This window comes from Calonectris borealis, chromosome 29 (genome assembly GCF_964195595.1).
Source record: "Calonectris borealis chromosome 29, bCalBor7.hap1.2, whole genome shotgun sequence".
Taxonomy (NCBI): Eukaryota; Metazoa; Chordata; class Aves; order Procellariiformes; family Procellariidae; genus Calonectris; species Calonectris borealis.
In genome coordinates, this window is record NC_134340.1 from 1987873 (window position 1) to 2010518 (window position 22646).

Sequence of the window (22646 nt, forward strand, 5' to 3'; positions counted from 1 at the left end):
GGCGGAGGCAGGAGTAAAGAAGAATCTGTGACAGCCAGCGATGACCTGCAAGGATTCTGTGCCCGCAGTGGTGAAGAAAGGGGACACGGTGAGGACAAAAAGGTACAGGAGCCAGCCTCACTTCAAAAACGTTAGGAAACGTCAACACAGGTGCTATAGACTGATTAAAACGCAATTTAGCATTTGTGCCTTGGGTGGCTTGAGACCACGGGCTGAATTTTACTTAGCAGTTAAGAGGCCAAATTTTGTCCCAGTACCCATTTTTATACCTGCTGGGTTTAAACGTTGCTTTCAGACAGCACATTAGAACCACAGAGGAGGCAAATCAGATGCCAGTCTATTAAAAGAACCAAGGACAGCACATCATGCCAAGCAGGGTGGAAACAGTCCAACGCGAAGTCCTCTTCAGCCACACAGACACCGATCTATCACTTCCCTTCTGTGCCATTAACATTCTGGGATGGGGCAAGACGGCAGGGAGAATTATTTGTCCTTGCTGTATTTATTTAATACATCACTAAGAGCCACAGTCTCTGAGGAGTAAGACATTTCTCAAGGAAAAGAGCTGCAGCCATTCATTTGTATTCTGGCATGTGTCAGTACACAAATAATACTGCCCAGAACAAGGCTGGCAGACAAGAATAGTAACGCAAAGCCAGTGAGCTAATGGTTACCCAGAATCCGGAAGAGAAATCTGTAAAATAAATGCAGTCACCCTACGCTAAAACATACATCCTAAAACAGCACCCAGGATAATCCAGTTGCCACATTCTGAAACTTGGGGGTTATCAGTCCAGGAGGACTTAAACGGAAGAGATCAAAGACCATTCTACGAACAGCCATGGGCAACCTCATCTCCAAACAGACAATCCAATGGCCAACATACTTGCCAAGGACCATGGAGACCTGAGCTCAACTCCCACTGCTCTCACAAGCAGACACAAAGCTGATCCCGTGTGAGCACAGTTTACAGCTGGGACTGTGACATTCAAACATCTGTGATTCAAAGGCACTGTTAATCCGATGGCCAAAAGTTTCCAGAGACAGTCAGCCATCACACAAAGTACAACGCGCTTCTTAGAGGACAGGAAGTTACCGCTTCATCTAACTGAACTTCAGGCTGAAATAGAGAAGAGTTGACAAGAGACTGTTAAGGTAGAAAGCTTGCTAAGAGAGCTATCAGCTATGTAGCAAGAAAATTTGCGGCCACTGCAGATATTATAAATCCTGCACTACAATCACAGTACTTACTTCCAGCTAAAAGAAGAGCCATCTCTACAGGAGCGTGGTTTTCTTTTTCTGCTGTAAAAATGCTATAAAGCAACCACACACCTTATTCTGCCATAAAAATTTAAACAGAAAACAACCGCTTCCTTGCCTTGATGACCAATCCCATGCCTGGTCAAGGGACGGTCACTTGTGAGCTCCAGCGGCATAGTGAGTTACCGCTTGTCAGGTGAGCTAAGAAGCACACACGCTCTTGGTCCACTGTGACCGCAAAGTAAAACACATCTTAAACCACGACGAAGGTGGTTTAAACAAAATGCATTCTATTTTGCAAGCAGAAGCACATACACCCTCTCGAATCCTGTCCACCACACCTCAGGCGGCAGTGGGCAAGGTGTTACGTTGGAGTAGCTCAACTGCTAGCAGATGTGGGAAGCCACCCCTAAGATCAAATGGGGGATCTCAACGGGACAGCCAGATACAGAGCTCCACAGCCCTGGAGGCGCTTCCAGCACGACAAGGCAGCCCACACCTCCGGTAATCCAAGCCATTGTGTTTTACCACTGACCTTGCAAGAAGAAAAAAAAAAAATGCACCTAATATAACTTCAAAGTGCAGGGAACGTGCTTGTACGAAGCGCATCATGGAAACAAACAAATTCTAGTAACGACCACTCAAAACTGCTATTACTGCTTTGGACTTCTGGGCGAGGATCTTGCCAGATTTCTCAGAGGGAGGCAAGCCTTGTCCTGTTTTAGAGGAGGGCAGTGAGGTTCCAGGGATGAAAGGACATGCCCCATGTCACCGAGCAAGTCAGCAAGACAAAAAGAAAATGGACCCCGACGGAAAATCCACCTCTTGCCTTCATCATTTTGCTCATCTTCAAAACCACACTGTCGCTGCTGAAACTCCACTATGAATCTGCTTTACTGATGGAGAAACTGAGACAGAAGGGGACAATTTGCGGGCCGCACTCACAAAACAAGTAATCAGCAGAGCAGAGGCCAGGCACCTCAGCGCTGACAGCGTGGCACCTCATCCCTGCTGGGTTGAGCTGACCAAGGCCATCGTTATTTCCTGAATCTTGTCTTCTGACGCCGCTTGCAATGCACAGTGCAGAGATGTAAGAGAGAGTGGAGTCCCAGGGAGTGCGTTATGGGGAAGATCTGAGGCTAGAGCAGTCTTGCCCTCCATACAGCAGGAAAGTGCCCTGGCTCAAGCTCCTGCTCATCACACCCTCTTCTCCAGCGCTTCCCACGTAATCCCGGTCATCTGCCAATGCCAGGGACCCCCTTTCCAGCCCCCCTCTCCCTGGATGCCCCCCACATCTTGCTCTTACCCCACTGCATCCCCACATCTCCTTCCCCCTCAGCCCCCATCATCTCCCACCCCACCTCCCTGAATCCTGCATAACTCCTTCCTCCATCCCCCACGTCCTGACGCATCTCCCTGGATGCCCCATGCCCCCTTTCCCCTGATCCCCGTCTTACTCTCCCACCTGCCTTCTTCCCCCATCTCTCCGTTGCTCTCCCATCTCACCTGGATCCCCCACAGCCCCTTCCCTCATCTCCTCGAGATCCTACACAACCCCTTCCCCCTGTTCCCTTCCCCCTAGTCTTCCCTAAATTTCCCCCTTCTCGTTTCCCTTAGCACTGCCCACTTCTCCTGGATTCTCCCCAGTTTTCTTCACCTCAATCTTCCCTAAATCCCACCATCCCTTTCCCCTGTTTCCCTCAATCTTCCCTCAATCCTGCCATCTCCTTCCCTCTGGTTCCTCCCCCATCTTTCCTGAATATCCCTCCAACTCTCTTCCCCCTTGTTCCCCCAATCTCCCCCGGATTCCTCTCCTCTCCAGGTTCCCCTCCAATCTGCCCTGGATCCCCCCCCATCCCCTCCCCGCTGCTAATCCCCACTCTTCCCTTGATTCCGCCACCTCCTTCCCCAGCCCCCCTAAATCTTCCCTGACTACTTCCCCCACCTCCTTCCCTTCAATCTTCCCTAAATCCCCCCAATTCCCGTCACCTTGGTCCTTCCCAAACACCTCTGGGTGTCCCCCCACCCCAATCCCCTTCACCCTTGTCCTCCCCAACCTCCTCTGGATCCTCCCCATCCCCTTTCTTCCTTCCTGGGCTCCCTAAGCCCCCCCTGGCTCCCCTCCCCATCCCCTTCCCCCGGGTCCCCCCAGTCTCCCCCGGATCGCCCCCCAACCCCCGTCGCGCCGGCCCTCCCCAACCTCCTCTGCACCCTCCCCACCTCCTTTCGTCCCTCTGCTCCCCCCAGTTTCCCCTGGACCCCCTCATCTCCTTTCCCCGGTCCCCTCATCCCCCCTGACCCCCTTCATCTCCCCCCGGTCCCTCATCCTCCCCCGAGGCCCCTCTCCTCACCGGTACAGCCGCTTGGTGTGCAGCACCTTGGCCTCCGGCTCGCCGCTCTCACCGGTGGCCCCGCCGCCCTGGCTCATGGCGCCCGGCGAGGGCAAGGCCCGGCCCGGCCGGGCGCGGCCCACCGCCCCCTCAGCACCGGTCGCGCCGCGCCGCCGCTCCCCGCCGCCGCCGCCGCCCCCGGCCCCGCTCGGCCGCCATGGCTGCGCGGCTGCCCCCTGCCCCGCGCCGCTCTCGCGAGACTTGCCGCGAGACCGGAGAGCGGCGGGCAAACATGGCGGCGGCGGGGCCGGCCTCACCTCGCGAGACTTCACCCTCTCGCCGCACCAGCACTTAGTGCTGGCAACATGGCGGCTGCGCGGCGTCATCTCGCGAGAGTTCCCCCATTCCCCACGCACTCACGCGGCCGGCGCGCCAGCACTTAGTGCTGGCAAATATGGCGGCCGCGCCGGCGTCAGTCAACGAGGCCTGCGCGCCGGACGAGGGCAGCGGCGCTGGTGGCCGGAGCCGGGCCTGAGGGCTACGGGGATCACCCCTCTCCCCCGCCCCGGGGAGGCCCCAGGCCGGTTCCGCTGTCGGCCTGGTGGGTCCTCCCTATGGCTGCCCCACGCCATGGGCCTGGCAGGAGCTGTGGGGCGGGCGTCCCTCTGCCTTGGCGCCTCAGGGACCCCTGGGCGCTCAAACAGGGGCCGCCCTCCATCGTGTGGGGGCCATGAGCGGCCCAGCTGGAGGGAACGGCGGGAGGAATCCCTCCCCAGTCCTGGGAATCCCTTCATGCCGCCATGTAGTACGAAAGCCAGGAGCTGCTGGCTGGGGCGGGGGCTCCCCAGGGCCCCCCTTCCCTTTGGTGCTTCACCTCCTCGGGCTGGCCGTGGCCATCGCAGGAACAGCCCGGACACAATCATAGAACCATAGACTGGTTTGGGTTGGAAGGGACCTTTAAAGGTCATTTAGTCCATGGGCAGGGACATCTTCAACCAGATCAGGTTGCTCAGAGCCCCTTGGATGTTCCCAGGGATGGGGCACCCACCACCTCTCTGGGCAACCTGTGCCAGTGTCTCACCACCCTCAGCGTAAAACATTTCTTCCTTAGATCTAGTCTAAATCTACCCTCTTTTAGTTTAAAACCATTCCCCCTTGTCCTGTCGCAACAGGCCCTGCTAAAAAGTTTGCCGCCATCTTTCCTATAAGCCCCCTTTAAGTACTGAAAGGCCGCAATAAGGTCTCCCCGAACCCTTCTCTTCTCCAGGCTGAACAACCCCAACTCTCTCAGCCTTTCTCCACAGCAGTGCTGTTCCATCCCCCTGATCGTTTTTGTGGCCTCCTCTGGCCCCGCTCCAGCAGGTCCCTGTCTGTCCTGTGCTGAGGGCCCCAGAGCTGGACGCGGTACTGCAGGGGGGTCTCACCAGAGCAGAGGGGCAGAACCCCCTCCCTCGCCCTGCTGGCCACGCTGCTGGTGATGCAGCCAGGATAGGGTTGGCCTTTGGGCTGCGAGGGCACATTGCCGGCTCATGTCCAGCTTTTCATCCAGCAGTACCCGCAAGTCCTTCTCGGCAGGGCTGCTCCCCATCCCTTCATCCCCCCGCCTGGATTGATCCCGGGGGTTGCCCCGATCCAGGTGCAGGACCTTGCGCTTGGCCTTGCGATCCAGACCGGTCCTGCCTCTGCCACGGCAGACGAGCACTGGGGCTTCTCCTTCTCCACCAGGCCCCGGCTGCCAGCCCTCCCAGCCCAGAACCCCCCCTGGAAGGGGGACGTGCTGCCCTCTGCTTGCCCCTACATGGTGGCTGCCCCACGCCGTGGAGGGACCCGCTGAGGACACAGCAAGACGGGAGCCGGCACAGGGCCGAGGGGCCGTCCGCGGGCTCAGCGCCGCGTCGGGTGAGGCTGCTGCGCCTGCCCCTTTCGGCCCGGCCCCACCTTAGCTGGTTAAACAGGTTTGAAGTCCAGACGGCGGAGAGACCGTGGAAGCACTTCGCAGGCTCCCAGCCCAGCTGCCGCCGCTGCGCGGCCCCCAGCCCCATGGCCCCCCACCTCTCTCCAAGTAAGTTTTGCAGCGAGGGGAGCCCGGTGCCAGCCCGGTGTCCCATGGGGCGACGAGCGAGTGGGGCTGGGAGAGGGGAGATGGAGGTGTGCGAGACAGAGGAAGCTGCTTTAGCCGTACTCCCTCGTCTGGACCTCAGATGAAGCCCCCCGCCACTCTGTGCCTCAGTTTCCCCATGTCTGTGGCTAAGCCAGGGCTCTTTCTGGGGGTGCAGGGATGAAGGTGCCCAGAAGGGAAAGAGAGAGAGATTTTCATTGCAGGAGACTCCCGCGCCCGCAGCCAGCAACACCTGGGATGGGCTAAGAGGGATCCCTTGCTAAGAGGGAAAAATGTGAGATTTCTCCCTGGATCTCCTGCTCCCCCGTAGCAAGGGGCACCCGGCAGCCTCCTGTGCCCGCCCCAGACCGGTCTCGGCCACAAGAGGCAGCAAATCTGGCTCATCCTGGCTTTAGCTGTGGTTCCTAGATGCGGCCTGGCCGGCTCTCCCCAGGTATCAGGGCTTGGCTGATGCCGGCACAGGACGGAGCCGCGGGTGCAGCCGGTTGCATCGGCCAGGCAGTGTCCAGCTCTCCCGAGTCACAAGGCTCGTGCCCAGCCAGAAACCCTGGGATGTTTGGCCAGGTGGGGAAGAAATTCCCGTTTTGCAGCCAGACCCGCACACCCCGGGCTCACCAGGCGCCCAGCTCTGGGCAACGGTGCCCACACCCACGGTACCGCATGCCCTGATCCCGCTGCCATGGGCTGGGTGCGTTGGCAGGGCGGGAGAGCATGGGGACGCTGGGCTCTGCTTTGTCCTAACAGTGGAAGGGCAGGCAGGCGATGGGGACTCCAGGGGTGGCAGCTGCCAATTCGCACCCCACGTTGTAACCGGGGCTGTGTGCATGACCCCAAACCTCTCATTTCTGCTGGTTTTTTGTCTGTCTCCTTTCTCCTGACGCAGGGTGAAGCGGGAGGGATGGCAACCTAGTCTCCTTTTGACGCCCCAGCATGCAGGAGAGTTTCTTGCCAGTCCCCAGCGGCATCCCCAGCGGTACTGAGCCGGCCACTCTCATGGCTGCCGCCGAGCCCATCCTGCCCCCTGAGGAGGTGGCTTTGCTGGAGTTGGGGAAGGTGGCCCTGGCCACCCCCCTGGACAAGGTGCCACCAGCCCCAGATGAACACCTGGGGGACCCTGATGCCACCCTGCCATGGGACCGGTGCCAGCACAGCACCCGGGGCCAGCCGGAGACCGCGGAGGCGAAAAGGCGCTCAAGTCCTGAAGGGGGCCGCGAAGACCCCGAGGAGGCTGCTCTCACCGGCCCCCCAGCTGAGGCCGAAGACGAGGAAGCCCCCGGGCTGCCCGTGATGGCGGCCCACGTCTTCGTGCCCATCGACCCACAGTGCATTGAGCGGACACCCGGCAAGCAGAAGAAGCAACCCGCCCCATGGCCCCGGGAGGAGGGCAAGGGGGGCTACGTCCCCCACACCGACAGACCCGACAGCCTCCGCCAGAAGCAGATCTTCCTTCCCGTCGGTCCCTCGCGCTACAGGGACCCACTGCCCTTTGAGGGGCGAGCGGCCAAGCCACCGACCGAGGGCCCGCGGTGCCCACGCGCCAGGGACTGTGGCACCAGCAACCTCAAAGCTGTGGCCTCGGTGGCGGGGGCCCTGCTCCTCTGCCCCTGCTTCATCTACGGGGCCTACGTCTTCCTGCCTTTTGATGCCCCGCTGCTGCCCACCGTCAGCGCCCGCCTGGTCTACACGCTCCGCTGCGCCGCCTTTGCCACCTTCCCCATCGTTCTGGGTGAGCCGTGGGGTCGGCGAACAAAGCCCTTCGCCCCCATCGCTGGGCTGCATTAGCCCCGGGGGAGCGGGGGCCGTGGGGAGCGGGGAGCAGAGCCGGGGCTGAGCTCTTTGCAGCTCCATTGCTCCCACCGGGAGCAGACGACTTGAGTTTTCCTACCCTCTTCCCACCCCGTTGCATCTCTCTCCGACCCTCCCCGAGCCCTCGGGCTCCAATGCAGTTTCACCGGGTGCCTGCTCAGCCCCTCTCTCTGCCCCCCAGGGATGATCGTCAGCGGCATCTCCCGCCTCTGCTCCGCTGCACTGGAGCCCTTCGGGGAGCTGCAGCGGGAGGTGGAGATCCACCGCACCTACGTCTCCCAGTCCGTCCATCTCTTCATCCTCTACTTCTTCAACATGGCTGTGCTGGCCACCTACCTGCCACAGGAGGCCCTCAAGCTCATCCCCCTGCTCACGGGGCTTTTTGCCATCTCCCGGTAAGTGGCTCCTTTACCCTGCGGCAGCGCCCAGGGTGCAAACGGGGTCTGTCGGTGCTGGCAAACACCACGCCTTGGTGCAAACTCCCGCTCCGGCAGTGCCTCACCTTGCCAACAGCCAGGAAAGCCAGCCCAGGGGAAGGGTTGCTCCATCCCTCATCCCACTTCCCACAGCAGCCGTGCCTGGCAAACCCTCGCTGGGGTCAGAACCCCTTGGGTGTCGGCCCCAAGGCATCGCCCTTGCTGAGCCCGCACCTCTCTGCCCTCTCCAGGTTGATTTACTGGCTGTCGTACGCCGTCGGGCGCTCCTTCCGTGCCTTCGGCTTCAGCATGACCTTCCTGCCCCTCCTGGCCATGCTACTCTGGAACCTTTACAACATGTTCGTCCTGGAGCCCGAAAACCTCCTTGCTGTGGCAGCGCCAAAGACCGAGGACCGCTCCAAGGACAGTGGGGCCAAGCTCCGGTACTGGGGGTGAGGGAGGCCCCGGGCAGATGGGGTGCCCGGACCCCGTGGTGCAGAGGGGTCGAGCCCTCCCCACTGCCCTGCTTTGTGCGCCCTGAAGGTGGAAGGGTGCAGGCAAATCGGGTTTTGCTGGGTGCCTGGGGTTGACAGAGCGAAGCTGTAAAATCCTCTGCACTGGGAGTTCCCTGCAGGAGGGCAAACAGGGCCCAGAGCAAGACCCAGTGAGCCCTGTTCCGTGAGGATGGGTTGGGGTGGGATTTACCTAACCTCCCGCTGGAGCTGGCTTTGCCCAATAAAGCCCTTCGCCAGACGGCTCTGTGGCTGGTTTGGGGAGGGTGGGTGCAATTCCCCGAGGAATCGCTGCTGCCAGGACTCGTAGCTTCGTCGACGGGATGCCATCATCCGGCCCCAAAATGATGTTCCTAAGAGGGGAAAAAATGCTGCTTCCCCAAACTGTCCATCTCCCAGCGCTGCAAATCACCCCAGCCCTGCATCCTGCTCCTGGCTCCCTGCATGGCGGCGTGGCCAGTCCCACCCAGCTTGTCCCTCCTCCTCCTCCTCTTCCTCCTGGCGGAGGTTCAGCACCTGGTTCGCAAACCAGTTGGCCGGGTAGGAGGGAGGGAGCCCTGCCCTAAGGAGGGTGCAGGGGGAAGCCGGGATGGGTGAGATGGCACCAGGCTCGCCGCTGCCTGGGGCTGGGGACGGCCGATCCCGCCCAGGACCCAGCCTGCACCCCTCAGGGCAAGAGGCCCCACCTCGGAGTCCTTTGCGGACACGAGGGGACCCCTGGGAATCCAGCCCCATGCAAGTCTGATTGTCTCAGTTCTCCGATTCTCGGGCATAACCCAAAACAGTTAAAAATCCACCGAAGAAAGGGAAAGCCCCTCCACCCCTAGATCTGCCGAGTGTTTGGCTCGTCCCGCCTCCCACCCTGAATCTGTGTCGGGAGCAGTTCAGTCGAGTCAGAGTGGGCACAGTCCGACTCTTCCAAGTGCACTTCTCGGCAGGGAGATGGGGGCCTGGGCTCACGCTGACCCCACGGCTCGTACGCAAAACCACCCCAGAGCACTTCGGGCTGCTGCGGGGCAGGAGTCAACGCAGGGGCAGGGAGCCTCCCTCCTCGCAGAGCCACCTTTTTGTACCTCGGCTCCTGCTGAGTTCCAGCACCCTTTAATTCCCGCGAGGCTCGAGAGCTGCTCTCCTCGCGCCCACCCGTGTGCAGTGTTTCCACAGGAAACTGCTTTTAGAAATCCACTTTATTTGGTCAAAGACGAGTCAGTGACGGAGAACATGAGAACGCAGCACACCCCCAAGCGATGTGGTACCTCTGCAAACACCGAGCAGCCACAGACCACGCTTGCCCCGTGGCTTCAAGCACCTGGACGGCACCTCCGAGCCAGCCCTGCAGAGCCAACGGCTGCAGTTAACCGAGAGCAAGGCTAGATCAGCCCTGACATACCTGAGCTCAAGCAGCTGCTGCAAAACAGCGCTGGGTTTCCCTCTTGTACCAGCAGCCCTCTCCGAGGGCAGCAGAAAGTGCCTGTTGGGGATTGAGGAGTCCATGAGCCCCAGCTGGGTTGAGGGGGGGCTGTTCTGGGATGCCCCCAGCACAGCAAGAAGCAGCAGGGCACCCTGCACACTGGCAGGAGCGGTACCTGTCCCTCGCCCCGTCTTCCAGCCCTGCTCCTGGGTTGGAGCCACCCAAGCAACCCTGGAGCGCCCTAGAAGCGGCACAGGACAGGGCAGAGCCAGTCCCAGCTTGGCTGCGGACATGACAACAGTGGTTTTATCCCTTGGGAGAAGGAGGATCTTTCCGTGGCTTAAGGCAACCCTGACCAACTCCCTTGGCTGGATGGATCAGGAAAAAACAGGGGAAGAAGTGTAATCAGATGCAGGATGTGGGCAGTAGGAGGGAGCAGCACAGAGGGATACGCGACGTGGGCAACTGCTGCAAGCGTTGTCCTGGTCCCCTCTCAGCCTGGACTGCAGGGACGGAAGGAGGACAGAGAGGAGACTGCAGGCATCGGAGCCCCTGCAGCAGCCGCGGTTGTCTCCTGGCGACAAGAAGGATCCTGGGGGTCTCTCCAGGGACCGTCCCACTCAGTTGATGGGCTCGTACTCGGAGTAGCGTTTCCTCTGGGCAAAGAGCACCACGCAGCTGCCCACCAGGAGCAACGCCATGGGGGTGCCCAGTGCCACGGCCATGATGGAGATGACGAGGGGGGAGAAAGTGTCCTTGGGGGGCTGCCCGAAGCCCAGCAGCGCCGACCTGCAGGAGGCGATGAGACAAATCAGCCACGGAGATGGGGATCAGCTGCGTCCCACGGGTGGGATATCTGGGGCTTTCTACCCCGACAGGGTCAGATCAGTATTTCTTGGCGGGATCCCACATGGGGCAGGGGTCTCCCAGACTGGGGGAGGGGTGAGGGGATGCATCAATAAACTGCAAAACTCCTTGCTACAGGATCATAGGAAGACGCAGACTTTTGAAAGGAGATAGTTAGTAAACAGAGAAGCCCTCTAACCTAGCAGTTCCCCAAACTGCCACTTATTAGTGGCTGGAAGAGCATCGTTTCATGCACAACGGACCCCACTCACCAGCTAAGGTAGCGTTTCTCCTGGTAAACCTTTCCGTCCTCTCCCCCAAAAGAGATATTGATGGCGCTGATGGTGTAGGTGCTGCCTACACCCTCCCCAAAGTAGGCGTGGACGATGCTGGACACGGGCAGGGTCCAGTTGGCTGCTTGCAGACCGTGAGACCGGCACTGGATGCCGTCCTCGCGCCTGGGGGTCTGGGAGCCGTAGGCTGTCGCCTTCCACTGCAGGAAGCTGAGTGTGGAGCTGTCATTTTGGGACTCGGCTACCAGGGAGAGCATCTGGTGGAGGGAGAGCAACGGGTGGTGAAGCGAGGACAGGAGATGGTCTTCAAGCCAAGGTGAGCCATAGTGGGGAGCCACAGGTTGCCCAGGCTGCTTGCCCCAGACCCCCCTCACCCTTGTTCCTGCAGCAGGGGACGTCCCCGAGCCCAGCGCTCACCCCACGCTCACCTCGAAGATGGTGGGAGTGTACTCGTCGTCGATGGAGCGTGCCGAGAGCAGCTTCTGCGCCACCCCTATCTCCTCCACCGTGGCCACCTCCAGTGCAAATCGGGAGCTGTTGCCCCGCGGAGCCACCCCAGCCAGGACAAACTCCACTTTAGAGCTGTTCGCCGTGTGCAGGAGGCTGGGCAGGGGCCCGTCACGGCCGCTGGCCTCGTAGGCTGTCACCTGCAGGGGACACAGGTCAGAGGGACAGCACGATGGCTGCTTGGGACGCCTCTCTAGAAAGTGCTTTGGACGTGATATTCACGGTGTTCTCCCGGTAGCATCCCAGCGCAGTATATACCCCGCCTCTGCCCCTGTGGGCTTACCCGAAATGCCAGGCTGCCGTTGGAGAAGCTGCCGCTGGGGTCAGCGGCCGGGATGCCCGTGAACTCGGCCGTCAGGGCCGTGTGGTTGAGGGTGTGATTGATGCCGTCCCAGGAAAAGTCAGACAGGTCGTACGTGGGGTAGAAGAGCTCTTCCAGCCTTTCGGCCTCGCTGTACTCAAACACCTAGGGAGAAGGAAGGGGAGAGGGGCCGGGAGCCACCAGCAGGCGCTGCGGACGCCACCGCTTTTGTGCTGTGGTCCACGGGCTGCTGTGCACCGGGCTGCCACTGCCAGCGGAGAGAGGATGGAGACCAAAAAGGAGCTGCCTTGGCCAAACATCTCAAGGCACCATCACAGCTCAAGCCAGAGATAACCAGGGTAGGACACACAAGGCCCCATTTCGCTGCAGCTGGGAAAGCTGCCGACCGACCTGCTCTGCCCCAAGCAACCCCACGCGCCCTCTCCACCACGGGGCAGCTCTCCCGGAGCAGGGCCACCCTCCTCGGTGGTACCTTGGTGAAGACAACGGCGGTGGAGTAGACAACGCTGCTGGGAGGGTCGATCCAGATGGCGCCCGCAGGAGCGGGCGAGAGCAGCTGGGTCCAGTTGATGCGCAGGGCGCTGCTGCGGCTCTCCGTAGCCACCAGCAGCACGGCGGGGGCCCCGATGCTGCTCCAGATGTAGTGCAGGGTGTCACTGGGCCCCACCGCCCGCACGTGAAGCAGGTTGACAGAGGAGTTGTTCCAGCCAGGGTTGTACTGCATCGACACCTGCAGAGGAAGGAGAGGTCTCGGGGGAGCCGGCACAGGACAAGTCCAAATGCACGGCTTCCTGGGGACTAACCCGGCCTGGTTAGAGGGCACGTAGCTGCCTCGGCTTCCCGGCGAGCTTCGCAGGCGAGGAAGCCCTGCCACAGCCCCAGCGTTGCTAAACAAGCTTGGTCAGCGTTTCGCATCCGGATGTTTCCGAACAGCTTTCGGGCAGCGAGCCGCTTCCCCGCCCAGAGCCACGGTGCTCCCACCGGATCAGGACGCAGTGGGGAGACAAGGGACGGCGGCGGGTGGCACCGGGGCGTGCGGCAGCAGGACCGGGATCGGCAGCGCAGGGTCCCCAGGGACGGGTGACCCCAGTGTGGCGGGACGGAGGGGCGGGCAGGTTCCCTCCAGCGCCGGCCCGAACGCCGGGGCGCGGGGCAGGGAGACCCCAGGAAGCCTCTCTCCTCCCCAAGCCCCGCGCGTTTGGGCCACGGTATCGGCATCGCCGGGGTCGGGCGGGATCTCGGGGGGGCTCAGCCCAGCCCCCTGCTCCGAGGCTTCCCGGGGGGGATACGCGGGGGCCTGGCCCGGTCCCACACAGGGGTCGCGAGGCGGAGGGAGCGGGACGAGCCCCGGAGCAGAGGCTGGAGGCCGTGGCGGACGCTCCGAGACCCGGTGTCCCCCCGGTACCGGCCGCCTCCTCCCGCCCCCGCTCACCTGCCGGCCGCCCGCAGCCGCGCCCCCCGCCGCCAGCAGCGCCGCCAGCAGCAGCCTGCTGGCCGCCATGTTGCGCTCCCACCCGCTCACGTGACCGCCCAGAGCCCTCCCCCCCCCCTTAAAGGCGCCGCCGCCCTTCAGAAAGACGCCGGGGGTGGAGAGAAGATGGTGCCAGCGGCCGCGGGGGGCGGCCCGTCCCGTCCACCCCCGCGCGGGCGGACCCCGGCCCGCTCTCTAACCTGCCCAGAACCCCCCGGGGAGGCTTTTACACCCCCCTCCTCCCTGACCCGCATTAAACGCGCAAACAGACTGAAACGCCGTGGTTTATTTTTGAGGCGAACAGCGAGAAGTCACAGCCCAGAGACTTGAATTACGCATCAGCACCTCCCCGCGGCGCAGGGGCACTTACACGACACATCAGCCCTTCCCCCGCCTTCGTGGGTTTCTTTCCCCCCCCATCCCTCCCACAGACCTCAGACAAACTTTCCCCCAGCTCGGCCTCGGGGTCGCTTCATCGAGCTCTTCCCACAGTCGAGGTTTTTCCCAGCGGCGACTCGACCCCTCTTATTCCTGGGGTGCCTCTGGCGCAGGGGGCTGCTTGCTTTGATCGTCACCTTTCTTTTTGTGCCCCGAAACAATGTCATCGATGCGGAGGAGGAGAACTGCAGTCTGGGGAGAAACCCCGTACCCAGGGCTAGTCAGGAGCTCATCACAAAGAATAAAATCCAACCCACCCGGCTTTCATTAAGCGATTCTCTCAACGGCGCAGTGGAAAGGACAGGGGCAGGGGGAGCAGTCAGTGGCTCTGGCACCGGGCAGGGACGCCCCGAGGAAAAGGGGACACCCATTATTTCTAGCTGACGGACGAGAAAGGGACAGAGCACCCCTTCGAGCAACTGCCTTTGATCTAACGCCAGCGAGCAAACGCTCAAAACGCGAGCTCTTAACGAGGGGGGGGGCAGCTTGCGCAAGGCCGCTGGGACGATCCAAAGGGAGGAAGCTCCCAGAGCCGCTAACTGGATGCCAGCACGTTGCTGGCACCGGATTTCTCGGTCACGGCTCTGGCTGTCACTCAGAGCAGCCCATCCTTGTGAGACGAACCAGTCTGCACAGTTTGCAGAAAAAAGTGGGATGGAACACGACGAATTTTAGCCACAGGATCAAAAAATCAACCCCCCTGAAAGGCCGAGTACGGGCTCCCACGGGTGCTGCATCCCTCATCATCACAGCCCCTGCGTTAGCGAGCCGAAACGCTGGCACGCACCACGCGGTGCTTCCCCAAAGATCCACGTGCACAAGCAGTGACACCCCCTTCGCCCAGGGACACACGACAGAGGCTCGTAAGCCTCCCCCCGCCTCCCCGTACCTCTACTGCTGTTTTGTAGGTCTGCAGTTTGACTGCTAGCGGCTCCCAGATCCCCAGGTCCTTCATGTCAACCAAGGCTCCGGTCTCACCGTTCACTCCCCACGTCTGGCTGCCTTCTTGAGTGTGTTTTGCCTGCAAGAGAAGGACAGGTCACCGCCACGGAGTAAGACAGCAAATGCACCTTCTGGAAACTCACACTGATCGTGGGCTCGGGAAAATAGCGAAAGGTCATTCGAATTTTCTCAATTTTGGAGTTCATAGAAGAAACACTTCATTGTATCAGAAGTCAGACCTGGAGATATTCTCTCTCAGGCCATCCAGTCTAATCTCAAAGGAAGATTTTGATCATGTTCACCCTCAGGGTTTTGTTGTTTTGTTTTTAAACTCTGGTACCTCAAACAAGCTATTTAATTCCATTCTCACGTTTTCAAAGTTGGCACAAAACTTCAATAAAGGCGTTTGCAGCCCAGCTAATGCAAAACCACCACCAACAGTTTTTCAATCACCCTCAAGGGGTCGGTTACTTCAACAGGGGCTTCCTTTAACGTAAAGGCCTACTGCAGCTACCGCAGGGCGCTGCTAGGGAAGGGTGACCGACCTGAGGGGCAGGACACAGCAGGACGGGGCTGAGCCTCTCCAGACGACCCCACGCCACGCGCCTTACCCTGAGGGAGGTCAGCACCCGGATGGTACTCGCGCCACAGTTCTGGATCAGTGTTCGGGGAATGACTTCCAGAGCCTGGGCTACTGCACGGTAGGGCCACTGCTCCACCCCCGTCATGCCTTTGGACTTCTCTGTCAGCGCGTGGGAGACGGCCATTTCGGTAGCTCCCCCTCCTGGCACCAGCTGCGGGTCGATGAGGACGTTGCGACAGACCTGCATGGCATCCTGAAGGTTGCGCTCCACCTCCTGCAACAGGCATCAAAGCAGGAATTTATTGGTTGCAGGGAACCGCAGCACACCACCAGCTGAAGGCGCAGCCCGCAGCCTGCTGCGCTGGTTCCTCTGCAGCGTACGAGTTCCGCCTTCGCCCACAAAATGGGAATATTCTTTTCACTCCAGAACCCAGAGGAAATTTGCTTTGGCTTTGAGCGCTGCTCAAAAGGAAGCAAGGACTTGCTGACACCAAGGAGGCGGCCAGGAGAGGAGGGGAAGCGAACGTGTAATAACTCACTGCTAGGATTTCCTTGCTGGCTCCACGCAGAATGATAGTGCAAGCCTTGGGGTCTTTGCAATCAGTGATGAAGGCAAAATACTCATCTCCTATTTTTTTAACTTCAAAGAGCCTGGCTCCAGTTCCCACATCCTCCTCCCGCAGCTCATCTGTGCGACTCACAATGCGCGCTCCGCAGGCCCTGGCACACAAACAACCGTCAAGTTAAACGCTCACGAAGAAGAACTGGGGAGAAAGGGCGAGACAAGAATGAAAACACCGTGCCACAGAGAGCAGGAACGGGCTCCAGCGAGGAGACGGCGTTTACCTGGCGATCCTGTTGTTGTCCGTCTTTCTCACTCTGCGGATCGCGGTGATGTTGGCTTTCATCAGGTAGTGTTGGGCCAAGTCTGAAATCAGGTCGTGCAATTTTATTGCCGAATCAGCGGTGTCATGACAAACTTTGTGTCTTTAAAGTAAAAAGGGTTATGGAAAGAAAAACCTAAATGTAGCTTCTTAAACCAAGCTGCAAGGCAAAATTACAGTGCAGCTTTCCATGGTTTGCTAGACTCATCCTCACTTATATTTTGATATCATTTCCAAATGCTGGAAAAGCAAAATATCATTGTAAGTGTCCATGTTCACAAGGCAAGCTCAAGAACCAACTTCAATGCCTGCAATGCAGAACTATTTGCTAGAAAGCTAAAAAACTAAACAAAAACAGGGGCACGTTCAAAATCACATTTGTGGTTTTTTTTGTGTTTTTTTTTTGTTTTGTTTTGTGGCTTTTTTTTTTTTAAAGTTACTGAATGGTGCATTGAACACAGCATGAACCTTATTGAGATGAATTCAACACAAAGAAGGATCACATGTGTTATTACCAGAAATTCCTTTTTCTGTGATGACCAGATCTGGCTTGACTCTCATCAGATCCTCACACATCTGCTGAATGTACTCTTCCTCCATCTGCAGGATGCGGGCAAAGTCTTCCTCCCGCGTTATTTCAATATCCGTCTGCACAGAAAAGAGGTGTAAATACCTTACTGTATTCCTCCCAAACCTTCACCCTTGGCTCGAGTGATCTTGACTCCTCCAATATTGCCTGGAGAGGAGTTAAGGAGAACTACACAATGAAAAATATTGATCAAATTAACCGTGGCACTGTGTCAGTGTAACATTAGTGTAATATTTCTTTGACTCGACCATCACTTAGAGACACAAAGCAGTGCAGCTGCTTCACTGAGTAAAACCACTGTAGCCTCAGTTGTACTTTTCTACCTTTTTCTCCAGGGCACCGACCCCGCAGCAGAATTAGCCTATACACGCAAAAGGTCTCTGAAAGGCAGAACACGAAGAGAGCCTTTTGCCACTCAGGCTTTTAACGAGCTATCTGGATTCGTTCGCTTTACTAGTCTTCAATCAAAAGTTGCGGACATCTCTAAAAGGACCTGCTTTACCTGGCTCTCTCCTTTCTTGTACTCTAGTGAACAATCCAGAAGGACAATGCGTGGATTCTTAATAAGGCGACGCATCCTGGGATGAGTTACATCTTTATTCACCATGATTCCACGCAAAACACACGACTCTTCACTAAAACCACCTGGAATCTGACAGACACAAGAAAGGGGGAAAATGAGGCAAATCAGTCTACTGTACGAAAACCCGTCCATCTGTGCTCCTGAAACCATCCGTCCCGCGTACTAAAAAAGGAAAACTCTCCCAAGAAACTCTCCCTGATGCATCCAGGTCACAATCTGAGTTAATTTTAAGAGCACGCTGACTTAGATTAAGTGAAAAGCTGTGAAAGGACTTGAGAAACTACTCGCATCCTATTGCCTGGCAACATGTGCTTGGAAGATGGAAACCGAAACAACTTAAATGATCTTTTTGACAAATATTCTAAAAGAGTTGAAACAACTGCCCGTTTTCACTGTAAACCAGCAAGGCTGATAGCACTGACTAAAACATCTCCAAGGGTTATGTTTGCAGACTGCAGATCAGTGGCACAAAATTCCTCCCACTGCATCCCAGGAACAGCCAGTTCAGAATGAGAAAGGGGCACACAGGTAAGAAATGGTTCAGGGCATACTCACCTTTTCTACTTTTGCGTATTTTTTTATATCAATTTCCTTTCTGCCATTTTCTTCAAACTCCACAGTCTTAACAGCATCAAGAGCAATGCTACAGGCCAAGTCAGACCAGCGGTTTATTGCCTTGGTATTTATAGCACTCTTTATTATTTTAAGCATCATCTCTTTGTTGTTTACGTCCACTGGAGTGCTGACACAAAGGAAAAACCAAACAGTAAACTGAGTATTACTCCAGGCTACAATCTATTCATAATCCCCTTGAGTCCCTCTCCAGTTATATTAAGTTATATTTTACTAACGTGATTCCCTGAAGAATCATCTTTAAGCAGTACAGAAACCCCAGATCCCTTCTCTGTAACTCCCACCAGCCCATACTTACCCAATTTTCTTTAGAATACTGATCATGTCATCCAGAGCCTTACGATAAGCCCCAATGATCACCGTTGGGTGCATCTGCTGTTCAAGGAAGTGTTCGGCAACAGAGAGCATCTCTCCGGCTTAAAAAAAAAAAAAACCACCATCAAAATTCCCCAGGTAAGTTAGTAGAACAATCAACAGTCAAGACAGGAGAACAGCATACCGGACAAAAAGTATCTGCTATCCATGTAGAGAGCTCTAACGTCATCTATACCTTTCTCTATACTTAACTGTGATCATCTCAGGGAAAGAACACAACTTTCCAAAGCATGGAGCAGAGCACCTAAGGGTCTAATGAACCTAGCATTCTCTTCCACGGTTAAAAAAACCAAAAAGGATCAATTTTAGGGTTGGTAAATAACGAATATCTGTCTCATTAAGGCTCTGGTGAGCAAAAAGGGCGAACTTCAGCCTTAACCCTTTATAAAAAGTAAGTCTTATTCACTCTCCTTACCAAGGATAATAACAGATGTGGTCCCATCTCCAACTTCTTCATCTTGAGTACGGCTGATCTCTATCATTGATTTTGCAGCTGGATGCTGGACTTGAATCTGTACAGGAGCAAAGGGTATGTTTTTGTTGCAGAATACTAAAGCTGAAACTCCTTGCATCGCTCAAAGGAACAAACACCGCGTCTTTTAAACAATCAAAGGCATTCTGTCCAACTATAGCAAAGATTTTTCTTCCTTTTTGAGACCGAAAATAAGCCCTTGTATTTCACGATATTGCGTCTCCCACAGTTTTTCAGGCATTACGATTTTTCTGATGTTATTTCAACAGCACTTGCACCAGAAAGACGACAATGATTTCTTGGTCTAATTATTTGGTGTTGTAAACGCAAGCATCTACTCATAAGGTTTTGATGCAAGTGATTATAGCTCCAATTACCATAGGATTTACACCAGTCTTGTAAAACCTCCATGAAAACTTACCACCCTGGGATCAAACCTAGTTTTCTGAGGAGAAAGAGCGTTTGCTGGAAATGTTTAATTCCTGCCCAGCAAGCACCCTTCTCAGTACCGCTGTTTAGTACTTGCTGCCTCTCAAGACAGAAGACAAAATAACATAGTTCCATTGGCAGCTATGTAACTGTATCCCGGAAGATTCCAACTCACATGTTAAGCAAGACAATCCTTTAGGAGAAACTTACTTCTCTAAGAATAGCATTGCCATCGTTGGTCATCACAATGCCACCCATGGGGTCCAAAAGCATCTGCAACGGAAAAAGAAGCAATATTTGCACTGACTTATAGTATGTGTAGTGTTTCTAGTCAGTATGCAGCACAGGTATTTCACCAAAAGTTCTTACCTTCATCATAGCTCTTGGTCCTAAACAAGTTCGGATAATGTCAGCAATAGTCTAGGAGGAACAAAAGAAATGAGGCAATACAGCAGGGCATCAAAAAGTCTAAAAAAACCATAGTCGAGATGAAAGAAGCAGCCACTGCAAAATCTAACTAACCCAATGACTCTGCAGTTGCTTAGACACAGCAGAAGTTAAGAATTGTGCGAGAATGAGAACACAGGGATTATAAGAGCACGGGCACCACTCTAAATTATTATCTAAATCAGATGTCAAAACTTATACACTCTCAGATTTTGCAGAGAAAGAGGTTTTGGTGGGTTACACCCCTCCACGTTCAGTTACATTGCACCTATTATTTTAACACTGAAAATTCATTTTCTAGGCTGCTTCTACTCTGGATTCATACAGACTAGAGAAAACATGTTTCAGATCCAGTTTTCCCTCTTAAATATATAAACACACACACACACTTAAAAAAACCAAAGAAACAAAATAGCCTGACGTGAGAATATGGTACCTTAGCAGCAGTGATGTTTCCAGTCTGGACTTTTCTTCCAGACTCACGTTTCATATTCTGACCTGAAGTGCATAGAAAAAAAAAAAAAAAATTAAAGCACAAATATAACTTTAATCTGATTTTACCAGGTCCAAGACTGAAACAGTGATACTGATAATGCATCAAAGACACCCTCTCAGTCACACACGCTTGATATATGACCAGTTCTAAATTAAGAGTTTACAACATAAATACCGCAGCCACTATAAGAAAGCATATTCATAGAAGAATGTCAATGAAAAACAACATTCCTTATTATAACAGAACTCCTGATTAGCATCATAATTCAACTGAGACAAAACTTTGCAACCCTGAAATATAACCTACTCCCCCAAGAAAATCAAACAGCGGCGACTCACTAGAACCTGCAACGCCTGAGAACTGCTGCACAGTAGTTTTCAGTCTAAAAAAGTTACAGATGCTCACGCACAGTAAGCAGAACACCCGTTTAAACTTCAGTTTTACACATCAGTGTTGCTCGGCCTTGGCACATCAGGGTGAGCAGCCACTGCTGTTCCGCAGGCTCACAACCGTATTTGGGGACCAGCTGTCAAAAGGGTCTGCCCTAAAGAATCTCTAGGCTTGGCGCTGCTTTTCTTTTATTGCAAGCCCAGACTGGCTGAGCACAGATTTACTTCAGGAGTGGGTGTTTGTGCATATAGAGTTATAAGACGGAACAAAAGAAAGCAACAGTAAAAGCAGCAGCAATAAGGCTAGCAGGCCTATAGCAAAGGGGCCCTGGGTACAGCAGCCCTGCCTCTTGGGTTAATGGTGAGCAGGGCAGATGGAGAGATGAGAATGAGAAACCCAAGCAGAAAGAAAGCCCCCAGGGAAGTCTCATATTGGAGGGCGGCGAGAAAATCACAAAGTGCCAGGGGCTCAAACGGGACAGCACAAAGCAACGTGCTGAGAAACACGCGAGGAGGAAGAGAGTTGAGAGAAGTCGAGATCTGCCAGGAAAGGTTTAGTGAGGAGCGGGGGCTGCGATGCCCTGAGACCCCCCCCGCGCAGGGAGCGAAGTGGGGCCGCGGTGGCCGCGGCCCATCAGGACGGGGCAGCGGCTGCGGAGAGCCCGCGGGGACTGAGAAGAGACAGCGAGGGGGAAGCTCAGGGCGTGCCGGGGGCGGGAGCCGGGGCCCAGCGGAACCCCCGGAGGCGAGGGGGCCGCCGGCCCGGCTGGGGTCTGTCAGGGAGCGCCCGGCCGCGAGGGGGAACCAACATGGCGGCGGGAGAGGTGAGAAGGAAAGGGGGACCCCTGCCCTCGCCCGCCACCCCCGGAGCCCGCCGGGAGGCCGGGCCGGCCGGCGGCGACACTCACTGAGCACGAGGACGGGGCGCGGGCCCAGCATCGCGGCGGCGGCTCGAGCGCGGCACCCGGCGCGGAACCTTCTGGAGACAGCGAGCGCGGGGCGGCCGCTCCGAGAACTGCCGCTTCACCGTGCCGCGACACCCTACCCCCGCCTGCCGACCAATCCCGCACCGCGCCGCGGGCCCGGCGTCCAATAAGGAGGCGGTGCTCCTCCTGCCCGGCGCTCACAGCAGGTTAGGTTGAGAAGCGGCGCCCCAGCGCATGGGGCTGCGGCGCGTTGGGCGGGGCCGCGTGGTACTGCGCATGTGCGGGCTGCCGGCGCCGAGGGCCGGGGGGGACCCACTGCACATACGCAAAGGGGGCGGAGGAGCAACTCTTGGGCGGTCGCATGGGGGCGAGTCTCCTGCCGCGCTCCCCGTTGCATCTGGATGCGTTGACGGGATGCGACGGCTCCACGGGCGAGCCGGGAGGCGGATCGGGGTCTCTGAGGACCGTGTGTGGAAGAAGTCCTCAACGTCCACCCCCCTTCCCGTCAGCGCTGTGGTCTCGCCCACCCCGCGCCGCGGTGCACCATGGGAGAGCCGGGCTGCCGCGAGGCATGCTGGGATCGGTAGTTCCTGAGGCAGCCGCCGCCCGGCCACACCGCGGCCCCGCCACACCGCGGCCCCTCCGGGGCCTCAGTGGCTGAAGCGGAGCCGCTTGGTGGGACCCGAGGCCCTCCCAGTGCCCCGGAGGCTCTGGTGTCCCCTCAGAGCAGAGCTCCTCAGCCTGCAGCTGTGAGGCAGCGGCCATTTCGCTTGGCCAGGCCCGTCCCCTGCGAATTGCAGGGACAGAGGGCACAAATCCGTTTGCCCTTTCACAGCCTGCGTGCCTAGAAAAGTTTCCAGCTTGTCTGATTTTTTTTTCCCCTCACATTGTTCTGCTCAATAACAAGGCTTTGTCTTCCTCTCTCATAGTTACCTGCTCTCTTCCAGCTCACACGGAACCAACAAGTGATAGGCAGGAAGAAAAACATATACAAGAAGTAGGTTGGATGCATTAACCTGACAGCCAACTGCTGCTTGAGTAAGGTGCTTTGCAGAGAAATTCAAGCCTCCTCCTTGTAAAAAGCAGAATTTTCTCAGTGTTTGCGTGACGGGGTCCTAGTCTGTCCTGGCACCCTGCTGAGGTGTGGGAGAGAGAAGCCCAGCCTAC

The 22646-nt window shown here is 56.9% G+C and overlaps 4 protein-coding genes across 8 annotated transcripts in view; 1 reads left to right on the top strand and 3 right to left on the bottom strand.

Moving 5' to 3' along the window:
- Positions 1-3751, bottom strand: part of SMG5 (SMG5 nonsense mediated mRNA decay factor) — a 30014-nt gene extending 26263 nt beyond the window's left edge. For 2 of the 4 annotated variants that reach the window (XR_012670417.1, XM_075133447.1), the window contains exon 1: positions 3612-3751. Coding sequence is in view for 2 of the 4 variants with exons in the window: in XM_075133447.1 (XP_074989548.1) it covers positions 3612-3688 (77 nt within the window). In the remaining 2 variants the exon portion in view is untranslated. Of the gene's footprint in view, positions 1-2089; positions 2107-3611 lie in introns of those variants that run through there. The other 2 variants (XM_075133446.1, XM_075133448.1) reach the window with 2 other exon arrangements.
- Positions 3752-5401: 1650 nt separating this feature from the next.
- Positions 5402-8682, top strand: TMEM79 (transmembrane protein 79). Of its 2 annotated transcripts, XM_075133465.1 has the most exons (4): positions 5402-5652; positions 6593-7435; positions 7697-7910; positions 8183-8682. In XM_075133465.1, exons 2-4 carry the CDS (start codon positions 6640-6642, stop codon positions 8385-8387), a joined length of 1215 nt encoding a protein of 404 aa, XP_074989566.1. In that variant the 5' UTR covers positions 5402-5652; positions 6593-6639; the 3' UTR covers positions 8388-8682. The 2 variants fall into 2 exon arrangements, with proteins under 2 accessions (XP_074989566.1, XP_074989567.1); XM_075133466.1 differs by lacking the exon at positions 5402-5652 and having other exon boundaries at positions 6320-7435.
- A 933-nt stretch (positions 8683-9615) lies between these two features.
- On the bottom strand, positions 9616-13352 carry GLMP (glycosylated lysosomal membrane protein). Its single transcript, XM_075133468.1, has 6 exons — positions 13255-13352; positions 12295-12552; positions 11784-11966; positions 11422-11640; positions 10973-11250; positions 9616-10643 (listed from the first exon to the last, which is right to left on the bottom strand). The coding sequence occupies exons 1-6, from the start codon at positions 13321-13323 to the stop codon at positions 10475-10477; spliced, it is 1176 nt and encodes a 391-aa protein (XP_074989569.1). The 5' UTR covers positions 13324-13352; the 3' UTR covers positions 9616-10474.
- Positions 13353-13564: 212 nt separating this feature from the next.
- On the bottom strand, positions 13565-21713 carry CCT3 (chaperonin containing TCP1 subunit 3). Its single transcript, XM_075133454.1, has 14 exons — positions 21462-21713; positions 20105-20166; positions 19591-19641; positions 19432-19494; positions 18736-18832; positions 18244-18361; positions 17868-18054; positions 17232-17381; positions 16656-16788; positions 16103-16184; positions 15796-15976; positions 15285-15530; positions 14621-14752; positions 13565-13923 (listed from the first exon to the last, which is right to left on the bottom strand). Exons 1-14 carry the CDS (start codon positions 21490-21492, stop codon positions 13819-13821), a joined length of 1638 nt encoding a protein of 545 aa, XP_074989555.1. The 5' UTR covers positions 21493-21713; the 3' UTR covers positions 13565-13818.
- Between the last annotated feature and the right edge of the window lie 933 nt (positions 21714-22646).

Excerpts from the sequence above, each read along its gene's own strand:
- GLMP (XM_075133468.1), bottom strand. The coding sequence starts at position 13,323 with ATGGCGGCCAGCAGGCTGCTGCTGGCGGCGCTGCTGGCGGCGGGGGGC. Across the intron at positions 12,553-13,254 it reads CGGCTGCGGGCGGCCGGCAG|GTGTCGATGCAGTACAACCC; the intron begins GTGAGCGGGGGC and ends CTTCCTCTGCAG. Across the intron at positions 11,251-11,421 it reads ACACTCCCACCATCTTCGAG|ATGCTCTCCCTGGTAGCCGA; the intron begins GTGAGCGTGGGG and ends TCCCTCCACCAG.
- TMEM79 (XM_075133465.1), top strand. The coding sequence starts at position 6,640 with ATGCAGGAGAGTTTCTTGCCAGTCCCCAGCGGCATCCCCAGCGGTACT. Across the intron at positions 7,436-7,696 it reads CACCTTCCCCATCGTTCTGG|GGATGATCGTCAGCGGCATC; the intron begins GTGAGCCGTGGG and ends TCTGCCCCCCAG. Across the intron at positions 7,911-8,182 it reads GGGCTTTTTGCCATCTCCCG|GTTGATTTACTGGCTGTCGT; the intron begins GTAAGTGGCTCC and ends TGCCCTCTCCAG.
- CCT3 (XM_075133454.1), bottom strand. The coding sequence starts at position 21,492 with ATGCTGGGCCCGCGCCCCGTCCTCGTGCTCA. Across the intron at positions 18,833-19,431 it reads GCAATGCTATTCTTAGAGAA|ATTCAAGTCCAGCATCCAGC; the intron begins GTAAGTTTCTCC and ends GCTCCTGTACAG. Across the intron at positions 16,185-16,655 it reads CACAGAAAAAGGAATTTCTG|ACTTGGCCCAACACTACCTG; the intron begins GTAATAACACAT and ends ACCTGATTTCAG.